The 15,396-nt window shown below is 39.6% G+C and overlaps 1 protein-coding gene across 1 annotated transcript in view; it reads left to right on the top strand.

The window, feature by feature from the left end:
• Window positions 1-15,396, top strand: part of LOC113135354 (potassium voltage-gated channel subfamily H member 4-like) — a 28,092-nt gene that overhangs the window by 3,624 nt on the left and 9,072 nt on the right. Inside the window, exons 2-10 of the mRNA XM_026315318.1 lie at window positions 5,261-5,494; window positions 7,054-7,185; window positions 7,652-7,785; window positions 11,985-12,225; window positions 12,455-12,612; window positions 13,013-13,214; window positions 13,931-14,125; window positions 14,623-14,822; window positions 15,128-15,377. Coding sequence (XP_026171103.1) covers window positions 5,261-5,494; window positions 7,054-7,185; window positions 7,652-7,785; window positions 11,985-12,225; window positions 12,455-12,612; window positions 13,013-13,214; window positions 13,931-14,125; window positions 14,623-14,822; window positions 15,128-15,377 — 1,746 coding nt within the window. The remainder of the gene's footprint in view (window positions 1-5,260; window positions 5,495-7,053; window positions 7,186-7,651; window positions 7,786-11,984; window positions 12,226-12,454; window positions 12,613-13,012; window positions 13,215-13,930; window positions 14,126-14,622; window positions 14,823-15,127; window positions 15,378-15,396) is intronic.

Below are 15,396 nucleotides of genomic sequence, written 5' to 3'. Positions count from 1 at the left end.
TTTACATACTAAAACAATTGAAATGGTTTATGGGATCTCATAACATTACCAAACAAAAAATTACAGATAGACTTTGTACATTAACACACAATTAATAACAAATCTTCACTAAACAGTCTTACATGATGGTGGCCATGGACTTTGTTCAGGCCTCCAGTGTGACTAAAAATACCTCTAGCGGAGCAGAGGACCAAGCCTCATTGCAACCAAATATCCAAATGTTTTAGCTAATGTGTCACTGCAGCACAGCCCTGGCGAAGCCTGCAAAATAAGTACAATTTATATCAGACAATTATTTATGTCAACATCACTATCTAATTATATTTATTTTCCAACACACACATATTTATAATATATAATACATGTAATTATGTAGATTGCTTTGACTACGCCTGTGAGTAAAGCACCCCTATAAAGAAATGGAGCATTTTGACTTAACAAGCAGAAAGTTGGTTTCATATTCCATATTTTCATGCTGTCATACAGTTCAGTATCATCTCTACAGTTTCTGGCTCTGGTCTGAGAATTAATTGTGTTCACTGAATGTAAATTTACATTGATTTTAATGTAACACCTCCTGGAGTAAGAACTTAGTAGTCTGTAGCCTATAGGCTCTCAACACTAAGGCAAATATTAAGTTAGAAACCTGTCACAGCTTACAATGCAGCATTTGGCTCACAGCAATGTCAGCATTCCTGTCCCCCCAAAGAATTGTGTGCCTGTGTGTATTTGTGAGTATTTGAGTGTATTGGCTCAGTACTTTGTGTTTGTGTGAGCAGTGTGTGGATTTATATGAGATGAAATTCAGGAAGGTCAGGGTCAAGTTACATTACAGCACCTCTGTAGCTGCGTTTTACTGCAGGGCAGATATTTGTTGTTGCACAAGCTAAAATCCAGGCCCTTTGTGTTTCCTATTTGCATCACCACTCCTCTCTCTCTCTCTTTTTTCTGCTTGTGTGTGTGTGTGTGTGTGTGTGTGTGTGTGTGTGTGTGTGTGTGTGGTTTAGACAACCTTCCCAGTGGTATTTTCACACTGACAGCAGCGCTTGCCTAGTGGGGCAGCGTAACCACAGGGCAGCTGCAGGCAGAGATAAGAACTGGATTTATTTTTCCCCCACAACACCTTTCTGTTAAAAGGAGACCAAAGGAGAGACAGGAAGGATTGTCAGATTAAACCTTATGGAGCTCACTGTTCCACAGCTGATGAATGGCTCTTAATAGGCAGCTGCAATGACCTGAACACTGCAGAATGAAGCCAGTAGACAGCTGAAGCTTTTCTGCTTCTTCGTTTGCTGCCTCTTCTGGACATTCATTCTGCATGGTGTCTTTGCTTGATACTGAGATCATTCTGCCTTCACAGGGTTGGTGGTTCAATCCCCAGCTTCTCCTAAATATATGTTTTTGAGTGAAACACTGAAATCTCATCTTCTGATGTGCAGGGCTGCACCTCGCATGGCAGCTCCACCTCCATCAGTGTGTGAATGTAGGTGTGAGTGGGTGTGAGGCTTTGTAAAGCACTTTGCACAGTTCTTGCTACATAACCACAGACTTTTTACCATTTATAGGATACAGATGCCAACAACACAGACAGCTACTTTGTTCAAACTATTTTAAATAAGTAGTTTTTTTGGTCCAGATGCTGTTGACATGTGTCATTCAGACGTCTAGAAACATTTGCACTATGATTTTTACTGACTGTCCTTATACCTTCTTACTTCAAGTCCCCTTCTCATTGTGATCTTACTGATCTGCACCAGTTAGTAATCACATGCTGCCGAGGGAGAGGCCAAACCGTATGGGCTTCATCTGCCTTTAATGCAGTGAGAAACCTGTGCGCCATGGACATGATGCATGCTGCTCGTTGTTAGCGGTAGCATGTAGCATCATCATGTCAGATTACAGTTGTAGTGAGTCAGCACAGATGTGTAATTAAGGAAGCTGGTGCAGCAGAGCGGCCACTCGAAGCAATATCCCTGAGAGGATTACTGCCTAAGAATTGAGGCATTGTCACAATCTCTCTTACACACACACACACACACACACACACACACAGACTTATCAAATGGGGTTTATGCAGACACTGGATTGCTTGTTTACAAGTTGCCACAGAAAAAATAAGTATGCAATTTTAAATTCTTCAGTGAAATTAAAGTATTTTTCTAGTATATAAAATTATCAGGTCTAAAACAGAACATGAATCATTATCATAAATTAATACTTTTTAGGAAATATAAATATTTGATTTTCTGTTGAGTTACATGAGAATAATGATACCAATTGAATGTCTTAATAGACAATTTGAGGCTGGAGCCAGGAGCCAAAGACCTTATCTCCAAACCTCCCTTTACACCTCCAGTTATTTTAAACAGAGATTTTAGAAAACAGATTGAGTTTTTTTGTGGAACAGGGTCAAGGATTCACACAGTAAATCCATTCTCAGTTTCTAATTATACTTTAGCCAGTCTGTTTTTGTTGTATTCAGATGTTTTTGATGTGGGTGTTGTTGTTGTTTTTTTTTTTTTTCATTTGTAGCGATGTATTTTCGGCAGTTAGATTTTTATTTAGTTTTATGTTGCATGTCTTGTTTCTTTTTGTCTTTTAACATCTTAAGAACATGGAGGAAATATGTGTAATCTTTAAGATGTTGTCACTTGGGATGCATGTCAATCATATTATATCACTGACAAATCTAATCCACAGAGTAATGCTGTACAGTTTGCATAATTCCAAACTCAGCATGAAAGTTTTCTCCAAGCAACTCACTGGTTTAAACACATCCTTACAAAGTGATTTATGACCAGACCTGCCTCTGACCTATTTGAAGAAATGATTTAGGGTTGCTGAGTAGAGATATTCTTAGTAGAATAGGTACAGTACTCTTAGTAGAGTACTGTACCTATTCTTAGGTAAACATTACATAAACTAGGGATGAATGCAGCGGCTCTCCAACACTTACTGCCCCACAGGAATTTATAGGTGTCAGGAATATATAGAACATTAAAAACAGGATCATGTTGTTGCAGGATAAGTGATCACGTTGTGTTCACCCATTGGTTCTAGGATGATTTTTAAGATATGTAGAGATGGAGTTAGATTTCCAAAGCACTTTGTCGTGCATGACATTTGTGATTTTTTTTTTTTTGTTTTTAAAAACTATCCGTCTCCTGTTACGAAACCCACATTCAGCCAAGAACAGCTGGAAACTATAGAATAGAAGAACTTCAGTATCTTCATGTCAAAATGTAGGGAACAGGAATAGCAGCAAGACATGGAGTAGACATGAAGCCTCCTCTGCCTGTTGATGGATCCAGCTAATGCCGGTTTCCTTCTGTAATTGTGCACCCAGGAAAGGTTGTCACTGCTCAGAAACTACATCCCCTGTGGAGTGTTTTCTGTTCAGGCTGGCCAATTAAACTGCTAGATTGTGGGAAAAGCACAGCAGCTGTTTAATACTCCTTTTCTTTAGGCTCACTCTCTGTGGAATCTGTAGAATTCAGAGTTTTCTGCCTGTGTGCTGCCTCTCTGCTTCGCTTTCAGAAGATCTGGACTCTGATGGTTTCAGACAAGGAGCAGAAAAGAATCAGCTACTCTGGAGTGACATTTGGTTCCTCAGTAGTGATTTTTTTCAAATAATTAGCATAAAAATATTAAATATGATTTGAACCTAATCCAATAGATAGCTGGAACACATAATTTGATAGACAGTATATTCTGATATATTCAGAAATTAACACACAAATACAAATTAGTGTGATGATTTTTATCTTGTACCTGTGGCCACAGATTCAACTACTATGTTCTCTCTAAGTACTTTTCCACAACCATAAAGCCAATAAGCACAATGAAGGAATACCTGAGCCCGTGGGAGTACATTTGGTACATTTAGTACAAATATCCATTTTATAGAATCCATGTTATCCATCAATAGAGATGGATTAAATAAAAGGTAAATATAATTCAATTCAATAATGGTTTTGTTGTTGTTGTGCTGTTTCAACTACAGTATCTGGTGCTGCTTATGATGAATTTCAATGTGCCCTCCACTTCTTTCTGCCTGAGAACTGTCCATGGTGCTGAAAGCAAGTCCAGAAACAATGAGGAGGCAAAGCAGAGATGTTTTGGTGCTGAATGAACAGCACAAGAGTGGTGAAATATCAATATTCACATGACGTAAAAGCTGAGACTGAATATTTCTCCTTTTCAATCTGACATTTACACACATGGATATTCATTTGGTCATGGAGGAATTTCATCCACAGCTTTAAAAGTACGACACAATATCTGTATCTAGAGATAAACAAGCAATAAACAGGAGAAGAAACATATGAGGAAGGGAAGTTGACAATATTACAAGGTTTCATTGGTTTTGGAAATTAAGATCAATATATCATGGAGTACAATTTCATATGCTGTAGAGGCACATAATGCCACTTATTTTGAAATCTACGTTTGTTTGTATTTATATGCAAGTTAATCATAGACAGAACAGTGAACTAAAGGAAAATTAGTAAAAGTTGTACTATTTGAGGGCATCTACTCTATATTTTATATAAAATTAATTGTGTGTAATGTACTTTAACTTTGTAATGCATGCATTATTTCTTATAGCCATCCAAAGTAATTTAAGTGTCATTTTGTTCTGGCCATCTGCATTTTAGATTCAGTATTTTGTTAATGTTAAATATTTAGAGGATAAAAAAATACTCTCACATTTTAGCTTTGATACATTAGGACTAGAGGTTTTTTATAGCTGGCTACAAATAATGTTATTTTGTGAAGTAGAAACTGAAAGCTTTTGCCTCTTCTCTTTCATTCATAATTTCCAGTAATGTTCATGTCCCTCTAGATTTTTCTACTTTAATGCTTTCCATTATAGTACACTGTCATTTTATTAGAGTAAAGGGTCAAGTCCTTTATAGGTTCAAAACATCCAACCAAGGAGGCCAGGAGTTATGTGTGTGCTTTATGTATAACCCAGTCAGCTCTCTTCGTATCTTAATAGTTGTATGGTTGACTATTACCAACAGATAAACTCAGTTCAAATGCTGTATCAGACAGTGGCCTTGGCCTTGGCCTTGGCTTTGATGTACTTAGATTTCACTGCAAGTTATTTACCAAACAGGCTGAAATCCACAATTTTTTAATGTGTTATAGCTCCAAAATGTCTCAACATGCGGTTTCTCACATTAATCGTGAACTTCAGCCAATGGAGTTCATCCAGTTTCTAACCCCTGTTTGGCTTCCCCTTTCACACTTACAGACAGCAATTTCCTACTGGGCAACGCCCAGGGCCACCGTGGCTACCCCATTGTCTACTGCTCAGATGGCTTCTGTGAACTGACGGGCTTCACAAGAACTGAGGTGATGCAGAAGACCTGCACCTGCCGCTTTCTGTATGGAGCCGACACCAGCGAGCATGTGGCCCAGCAGATGGAGAAGGCTCTGGAGGGCCGAGAGGAGTATCAGGCCGAGGTCCACTTTTACAAGAAGAACGGTGGGTGCATAGCAAATAGAAAACGGAAAGTCAACAAGATTATACATAACCTGTAGATACCAGCATGCGGATTAATTGTATTCATTCAAAATGTAAAGTTATGGACTAAGTAGCATTCCTGTTGTCATCTTTTATTCAGCTCAAACTGGTTTGATCAAGCTGTGATCATCTGTTTTTGATGCAACATTAACTTGTGAGATTTTTTTGTTCTTAACATCATGGAGTGAACATTTATTTTTAGATGAGAGCTGAACGGTTGAACTGAAATTCTTTTGTAGATGTAGTGTTCCTCTGTGATCATTATTATAATGAAGTTAAAGAATCAGCAGATGATTGATCTTGTAGAAAGTGCTACATGGAGGAAATATGTGATGGATTTGACTCATTTTCTAATGCACATTTTTGCACTTGCTTAATGCAGGACTAAGCAGTTACTACAGTAGCTTAATACTGAATTTAACTCATTCCTTCTGACTTCTCACTAATCCTTCTGACAAAGTCTCGTGCTCCAAAATAAGATATCAGACGTGAAAACTTACAACACTGTTTAAGACGCTCTGCTTGGCGCACAGGATTATATTTCTCCAACAGAGACCCAAACCTACAGCAGCCTCAGTGTGTGAACCACCAATTACTCTGATGGATCACTAAGTCTGCACTGTGGTTGAAAAACATTTCAAGGCTGTTTTTTCAGTATTTAAATGCTTTGTGAAAAGGGAATTCAGTAGACAAACAAGCTTGACATGAGTGAGTGCTTGCAAGCAAAAAAAAAAAAAAAAATCACACGAACTAACTAAACAGCTTCACTGATTTTGTATTTACAGCTATGGCCTTGTGCTAAAACAGCACCACATTGTATTCTTGCTCTCCCTCCTTGTCTTTGCACACACAAACACACACATCCACACTGGGGACAGTATAAGAGATATGAAACAGCTGTTTGGTGGCGGAGAACAGTTTCAGTAGAGCTGTTAATGAGCATGCTGGGTTATGACAAGGTCTTAGATGCGTGGTGCCCCTACCCTGCCTGAACTTGTTATAACCAACCCCTGACTTGCTCTTTTTCTTCGCGCACAATCCTCCAGAACATCATATATATCTAATTTGAGGTGTATATTTAGAAAGACTGTGATTCAGACCTGGTGGTAGCTGACATGATGACATGGAAAATCGCATCCCTTGACATGAAAAACAGAGATACACAGTGCTCGCCATACTAGAGACAGAAAGTGATAAGTACCTACTGTAGCTCCTTATTATCATGAAAGGATTATGGAACAAGCATACAAGGCATAGACCCAGAGTAAATTGACCTGAGCTTCATTAAGAGCTGACTCTTTTCATTTCTTGTTGTAAAATCAATTAAACAACTACAAAGAGATGCAAATGACAAAGAACTACAAAGATTGCATAAAAGGACCACAAAATGAGTACAAGTAATGAAAAATCACAATAAGAAGTACACACAATTACTACGATGAGGTGCAAAAGCACCACACAGACACACAATGATCACAAATAGTGACTGTACTAAATGATTATTTATGTTTTTGTTTCAGGTATGGCCTTCTGGTGTCTCTTAGATATTGTGCCCATCAAGAACGAGAAGGGTGAAATGGTTCTGTTCCTCTTCTCTTTCAAGGACATCACCGACAATCATGGAAAAGGCCAGCTCAACAGTAAGAAGGAGGGTAGGCTACAATCCCTGTTTACAAAAAAAGGCTATTTGCTTACTTTGAGCATGATTTATGAGCAGGCCATCCTCTAGCCTCCAGCTTTCATTTTCTCTGTGCACTCCTGTTCATCACTGTCACGTTCTACCCAGCAGTTTTGTTTGGGCTGGCATTCGCTCACTGAATTCAGACAAGGCTTTCCAATGGAGAGTTTGATTTGGGCGGCGTTGTGTCTTCAAGCGGAACCTGGACACAGTCTGCTGCAAATATCAAGCACCATACCTGGGGAAATAGACTGTCATTTTGTTATAATACATTTGAATGAAAGTCAAGAGACAGCAGTTGTGTTTTTGTGTCTAACTATAACTGGAAAAATTATTCAGCACTGCATTTAGGTGACACAATATTGTCGTCAGGTGTTCTCAGTCTTTAGCTCCCACCAAATTTCTTGTGACATGCGCTGATCTGAGTGACTTTGATGCAGCTTCAGAAGACAAGAGACGCAGGAGGAAGAGCAGCTCTCGCTTCAGCGAAGCCAGAAAGCGCGGACGCACCATGTTGTTCCAGCTGACCAGCCAGTTCTCACGGGGAGGCAAGGGAGACGTCAACCTGAGTGGTGTGAGTAATTTTACCACTCTAACATACCTCATGGCTGATTGCATGATTGCCTTTTTATGTTTATAAAATAAACAGCCAGTTATTATTCTTGAGCTTCAGTTATTAATGTTGACATCTAAAAGGTGAGTTTTTAGAAACACAATATGTCTTGACCCAGATTCCCAGACTGTGGCTTATCTTCTATCAAATCCTATTTTAAGTCTCCTGAATGATTTTAATCTCTCTTCTCTCACATTGTTTTGCATGCAGGCTGTAGTTTGGTGGCTTTAAATGGATAGTGAGCAGTGGTTGCTGGGAGGTGATAGTCACTGCTGGTGAGGTCTTATTGGTCATAGGGGAGCTGAGTGCATCTTTTTTTGGACTGTCTGGACATGCCAACAGCTCATCATGAGGAGCTTGGGGATATGCAGGTCCTCTTTTCCTCTGCACAAATTATCTTAAATTATATTACCCTTGATTCATGTCTAAAATATTAGACATGTCCAACCTGCAGGATAATGTATAGATATAGGACAAAAAGCTCATTCCATATGGAATTCAAACTATTTTCCTTTTCAAATCGGAGTGTGATTTTGCCCATGCAATCACTTGCCTTCATCAGCTTTTCAAGTATGTTTGTGTTTCAAGTACCTTAAGAGGCTATCTGCTGTGGTCTCTTTCATTGCCACTTGTCTTATTCCTACAGAACAAAGGCCTTCGCAGGCTTTGAAAAATAAAGTCGAGCTACACTCCGAGCAGTGTTGCTCATGCAAATGTTTTTGCCCTCAGATACAAACATGAGCTGTATCTCTTGCTGAGCACCATTTTTGAGATAATCTCCCTCCCTCCACAGGCTCAGTTACCAACTGTGTACTGTACTCAAACCTGTCCTTCACAATGTGGTGTTTCACCCCAGGGAACTGAAAGCAATTCAGAACTTTTCATGGGTAAATTAAAATTAAAAAAAAAAAGAAGATGAAAACAGGTTTGTGGCTGATTCAGGCAGCTAATATTATCATTTGAAAGTGATGAAAAGGTCCATTGTGTGTTTTCAAAAAGATTCATTTACGTATTACATGTGGGGAAACTAAAGCACTCACTAAAATTGAGAGCTCCAATAAAATTTTAGCATCAAGTACCACTCTTTTTCATAGTACTTCTACAATTTTAATGGCATGCAATTTCCTTGACACTGATTTTTGGGCTTCCCTTCCATTTAAGGATAAAACCTGCAAAAACATAAAAATCTGACATGGAAATTGTCTTTTAGATGCTTTTACCTTTCAATCATGCCGTAATTTTCTGGTAACTGGTTGATTGCGTTTCCCAGCCAGAAACTGTACAGATATGATATATTAACTCTTTTAACACCTCCTGAAACAAAAGCTTTGCTGTTGCTTTCAGATCTACCTGCAGGTGCCTTCTTGGGAATCAACGTGCTACACCTCACCTCTGTCTGCAAAACCTCCTGCTCACCTGCTTCACAATCCCACCTACTTACAGATGGCAGTGTTCACTGGCTCCGTGCATTCATGCATTATATCCACACCTGTCCTTATAGAGCACACACGTGCACTGTCGCAAAAACATTCACACATGCATCAGTAATTGAGGAAAACATATGGTAACACATCAACACACTTAGAATTAGATGCATTAATATTTATTTCTCACAGTTTATCCCAGAATGAGACTGCATTTTCACATCGACCCAGTTTCCTTTTCTGTCTCACATACAGAGATATAGAGAATATGAAGCTCAAGAGAGTTAATACTAATAAAAAACCTCCACTCACCATCATCCTGACTATATCATGCAAACTATTGCTTTGTTTGCTTTGTTTTTGACAGCTCATTGGATTGTGTCTTGTGATTCTACCACTGACTCTGGAAAACCTTTATTTGCAGACCCGTCAGCAGTGTTAAACAGATACAGTGCAGTTTGCATGACAATGAGATTCAAAACAATAATGACATGCAACACACTTGAGATAAAATATGTTAGTGTTTGCTTGTTTGTATGCATGGGCTTTTCACCACATCTTACCCTCTGCATTGGGTTGCCATTTTATGTTCACATCTCCATGCACTTCAGTAAGTTGTGATATGTATGTATGTATGTTGTCCATACATATCAGTGCATATTAATTAGGAGCCAAAAAAGTGTTTTCATGAGGAGAATGTTGCAGATAAACAAGATAAGTGCCCACATTGAACATTATATCATTTCACTGCTATGGCACAGATCCCTATAGAGATATTTTGGTTCATGGCTTTTTGGTTTTGGTCATAAAAAATGCAAGAATACAAAACAAAAAAATAATTGTGCGTATAATATCTGCACTCTGTTTATAGTAACATTATCTTTTTATTGAAAATACTTTTTACTTTCGCTTAAGTAAGGGATCAATATATTTCTCCCACCACTGCCATCCACCCACTCTGACTATTACTATATATTTCCCATTCTGTTTTTCTTCTTCTTTGCCTGTCGCCCCCTCATCTTTCTTTCACTGTCTCTCTCAATAGCAGTTAGCTAACAATGTGACCCTCTACTTTTCCACCACAGCCTGTCATAGCTGCTCTGACTATGTGCCTGGTTTTGCTGGAGACACACAGCTACATCTTTAAGTAGGAGCACAGCCATAAAAACAAACTCTCTGTTGCTTTCACAAGGTGCACATTTTACAGGAAATTCAGATTGAATGCTACTAATCAAAAATCAAGCACTCTGAGATGATCCAATTCTTTTGTGCCAGTTTTAATGCTGACGACGAATAAGTGTATCAGCTACTGTAACCGATCCAAGGCATGCTGACAAGTACAGTGCAGACGTGACTTCAAGCTGCTCCATTTCCCAAGGGAGAACCACTATTGCCTCTTTTCACTTTACTGCACTTGTCAAGGGGCAATGAAAGAGAAAAATAGTTAAATTTAGAGGCGTTTTACCTTATGATGCAAATATTTTTTTGGCTGCATGTGAAAAACATAGTTTGTGCTCCGAGTAACTTGCCACGTGTAGCTCCTTCCCCATTAAGGACGGACATTTATCAGTGCTAGAGCCCAAAGGATGCTGGGCTCTGTGATGTAAAGCAGAATATACAGTCCTGCTTTTGCTGACAATGCTTCAACTATCCCAGTGATCACAGCTGTTGATGGCAGTCAGGAAGGTCTTTCTTCTAGATTTACTTCCACATGTCTAGACACCATCAATAAAGCAGTTTCTGTGATTAACACTCTTTTGACCAGAAATTATGTGGTGTCACGAAATGTTTGAACAGTACAGTAGGCTCCTTAACCTGCCTCCTTGTTTCTAGCCTCATCTGTTTGTGAAGTGACTGCATTGTTCTTGGATGTTGTATTGCTTTATCTCTCATTTCTATTTTCCTCTCACCACTGTCAGAGGTAATCTTCTCCTCGCCTCTCCTAAACATGGTTAAGGCTATTATGTGCCAAGTGGATGGTCCCATTAGTGTATGCGCGGTCGCATTGTATGGTGAATGGATTCGCCACCTCATCAGCAATAGCAATGCATAAATTCTGGAATTGGATTTTCTCAATAAAAAACAAAATGAGTGCAATGAATAAACACAATTTTCCAAAAGAACAGCAGTGAACAGACATCCCAGCTCTTATTACCTTATAATAACACAGCTGTTATTGTAATGTTCCACCTGAGAATTAAAGCACCAATGGGATTTGGAGGGATGAATTCAAGCCAATGTCAAGTCATGTATGAAATTATATGGGATCAATGTTGATAATAAGTTTCATCTTCACATTTCTATTATAGTGTGTCATTTTGCACTGTTACTCCATTGCTATTTAGAAGGTCTGTCACTGAGTGGCTGAGAACGGCTGACCAGCAACATTACCATGTGTCCTTCACTTGAATTACCTCTTATAGTGAATAATCAGCAGTCAGAGCACAGAGGAGTGTTGACATGTGTATTACCTGTTTCTGCAAAATCGTGGCACTATTATTTATTTATGCAGCTTTTCTTTTTTGCTTTGTGTTTTGTATGTTTATTAATTGAAGCCAAAATTTAAGAGACTGTTTTTAGTGTACTCACCACTAATATGCAAATCCCTTTACTGTGTGTGTGTGTGTGTGTGTGTGTGTGTGTGTGTGTGTGTGTGCATGCTCTTATTGTTAATTTCAACTGAAATATTCAAGCATATTTTGCCCTCCAACACTTTCTCTACTTGCTTTCTTACAGGGCATAGTGGACAAGCCTTCAGTACCAGAGTACAAGGTAGAAGCGGTTCAGAAGTCTCGCTTTATTCTGCTTCACTATAGTGCGTCCAAAGCCCTGTGGGACTGGCTCATTCTGCTGGCTACCTTCTATGTGGCTGTCACCGTGCCCTACAGCGTCAGTTTCATGCCATACGATCATTCCGTCTCATCTGGACGCTTCACCATGATCAGCGATGTTGTAGTAGAAATGCTCTTTATTGTAGGTGAGTGTTGTTTAAAGTTATTGAGGAAGGTGTGGCTTCCTGATTTCTATCCAAATGTACATATAAACATGTTTTGTACTTTTCCTCAGTTGGCTCTTTATGCATATTTCTTCTTTCATTTCTATGATAATGATGATGATTTTTAGTATTATTATTATTATGAGGAAGGATATGAGGAAATTATCTTTTAGTCACTAAGGGAAATTAACTTTAACCTTTGTATTTACAGACATTGTCCTGAACTTTCGCACCACCTATGTGAGCAAGTCAGGCCAGGTGGTGTATGAGGCACGCAGCATTTGCATTCACTACGCCAAAACCTGGTTCATTGTGGACCTGGTGGCTGTTCTGCCCTTTGACCTGCTGTATGCCATTAATATCCCAGTGGTGAGTACTACTGTCCTGCACCTGTTACTGACATCAGGAGGAATTTGATGATTTTTTTCATATTGCCCACCAGTTTCTTCTGATGTGTGTTGCATGCAGTACCTTTGTACCCCGCTGCTACTAGCACGCCTATGTGATGAGAAGTCCTTTGGTAATGATTTGTACACAAGCTAAGCACATTTGTTTGTGGAAAGCCACTCACAGCTTGCCCAAGCTGTGCGACTCTGCTGTGTATATGCAGTATATGTACAGTCAAAGTGTGTTTCAGGATTTCAGCTTGGCAGATTTAGGTTCTGGTTTCCAAAATCTGAACAACCTGCTTTTCTCCTACTCCAATTTCTCTCTTTCTCTCTTTCTGCCTTCCTCCCTTCTTTTCCCTCACCCTGCCTCCCGACCCCAGACCTCCTATGTCCACCTGCTTAAGACAATACGCCTGCTGCGACTCCTGCGGCTGCTTCAGAAGCTGGACCGCTACTCCCAATACACAGCCATAGTTCTGACGTTACTAATGTCTGTGTTTGCCCTGCTGGCTCACTGGATGGCCTGCATCTGGTACATGATTGGTCGCAGTGACATGGAGTCCATTCAGAGCTGGCGCATTGGTAAGTCTGATTAAGGCTTTGATGAAATGGAAACTGTTATATACACCGTGATTTCTGGTTGTGTATAATACCTAATATTTGAATATTAATTTACTTAGGACTATTCAGTTACCATGAGGTCTAGTCAAGGGCAGTTGTTTCCTTCTTTTATTAGACAAAATATAAATAACAGTAAGCAGACATTTGTGATAATAAACAGTCATGGCTTACCTATTGGGATGTCTAACACTTCAGACACCATACTATGGTGCTGTACTGAAGACTGTCTGAAACCAGATCAAAAGCTGATATAACAGAACAAACAACAAACAGAAAACAAATAGTGCACTAATGTCTTTTCACTGTTCAGCTTGGAGAGCAGTAACCAAAAACACATGAGCTTTTCTATTTACTGAATAATATTTCAGCACTTGTCTTCTTCTTATTATTATTGTAGGATTTTTTATTACTACCAAAATGACAAGCAATACATTCAATCCTCCAGCTTTTGAAAATTAAACCTCAGGTCTAGTTTATGCTGCTGTGCAACCTGTTCTAACAGAAGCACAGACCCAAAACATACACTTTTACCTCCTTTAGACCAGGTATTGTAGTACCATGCTGCCATTACAGAACAGTCTAGCTCTGAGGTGGCAGAAGACACACAGACATAACAATAATATTAACTTCAACCTTTGGGCATTGTTCTTCTCTCATGCTGTACTTTCACATTCAAGGATGGCTTCATGAGCTTGGCAAACGTCTGGACACGCCCTACATCAACAGCACTGTGGGCGGCCCCTCACTGCACAGCTCCTACATTGCTGCACTCTACTTTACCCTCAGCAGTCTGACCAGTGTGGGCTTTGGTAATGTCTGTGCCAACACTAATGCTGAGAAGATCTTCTCCATCTGCACCATGCTCATTGGCGGTACGTCTGACACCAGTGTACATTCTCCCTCTGGCATCCTGGCAGAGCTGTGCTTCTGTTTGGCACAACATTGCACGAAATTCATCATTAAAGTGGGTTGGATGGTTTGGCTGCCCTTTAAGACACTGTGTGTTGGGTCTTTATATACAAATGAACTAAATATTTTAGCTGAGGTGGCAAATATTGGTGTAAGCGACCAGAAGATAATAATTGTGTCAGAACAGTGATAAGCAAACCTGTGAATTACTATAATTTATATCAAATCTCTATATCAAATAAAATGGATGATTTGATAGGGATTGATATAAAATTATATTTTTATATTGGAAAGAGTGGAAAGTAAAATTCACTGTCAATAGTTTTGTATGTTCCATTCAAACCCATTCAAATTGTGAAATATAATTTTCAGATTGTGCTGTTTCTTCAGAGTAATACAAGCATTCAGCCTTTATATTATAATTACAAGTATTTTCTATTTGTTTCTGTCTTACCATCAGCGCTGATGCATGGCTTGGTCTTTGGTAACGTGACAGCCATCATTCAGCGAATGTACTCCCGTCGTTCTTTCTATCACACGCGTATGAAAGACCTGAAGGAGTTCATCCGTGTTCACTGTCTGCCCCAGCAGCTCAAACAGCGCATGCTGGAGTACTTCCAGACGACATGGTCTGTCAATAATGGTATTGATGCCAACGAGGTAGGAGTCCCTCTCATTGTGCTTGTCATGTAATACCCATGCACCGTACACACAGTGATGTCTGCCCTCAAGAAACTTCAAGGCATCTGTCTTTTGATGGTAGTCGAGCACTAAAATATGTTCTACAATCAGTCCACAGGCTTTTGCAGCTGTAATGGTTTATGATCTTTCACAACACATGGCCACCTGTACACCATCAATTGGCATCCTATTGAAATTCAAAGGAGAGTACCTGGTGGCAACGCAGTTCATTCCCTGATTACCAATCAGGGTCACACCTCATTACATCTGTCACACATTCCCAGCTCCTGCGTGACTTCCCTGATGAGCTGCGAGCCGACATTGCCATGCATCTGCATAAGGAAATCCTCCAGCTGCCAGTTTTTAAAGGGGCCAGTCGTGGCTGCCTGCGTTCACTCTCCCTCAACATAAAAACCTCCTTCTGCGTCCCTGGGGAATATCTGATCCGTCAGGGTGATGCACTACCTGCTAACTACTTTGTCTGCTCTGGGTCTCTGGAGGTGTTGAAAGACAATACAGTGCTGGCCATATTAGGTTTGTATTTTCAAGTGAC

Source organism: Mastacembelus armatus, chromosome 19 (assembly GCF_900324485.2).
Source record: "Mastacembelus armatus chromosome 19, fMasArm1.2, whole genome shotgun sequence".
NCBI classification, from domain to species: domain Eukaryota; kingdom Metazoa; phylum Chordata; class Actinopteri; order Synbranchiformes; family Mastacembelidae; genus Mastacembelus; species Mastacembelus armatus.
The sequence above is the reverse complement of the archived record's forward strand: the minus strand, read 5'-3'. Positions and strand labels throughout refer to the sequence as shown.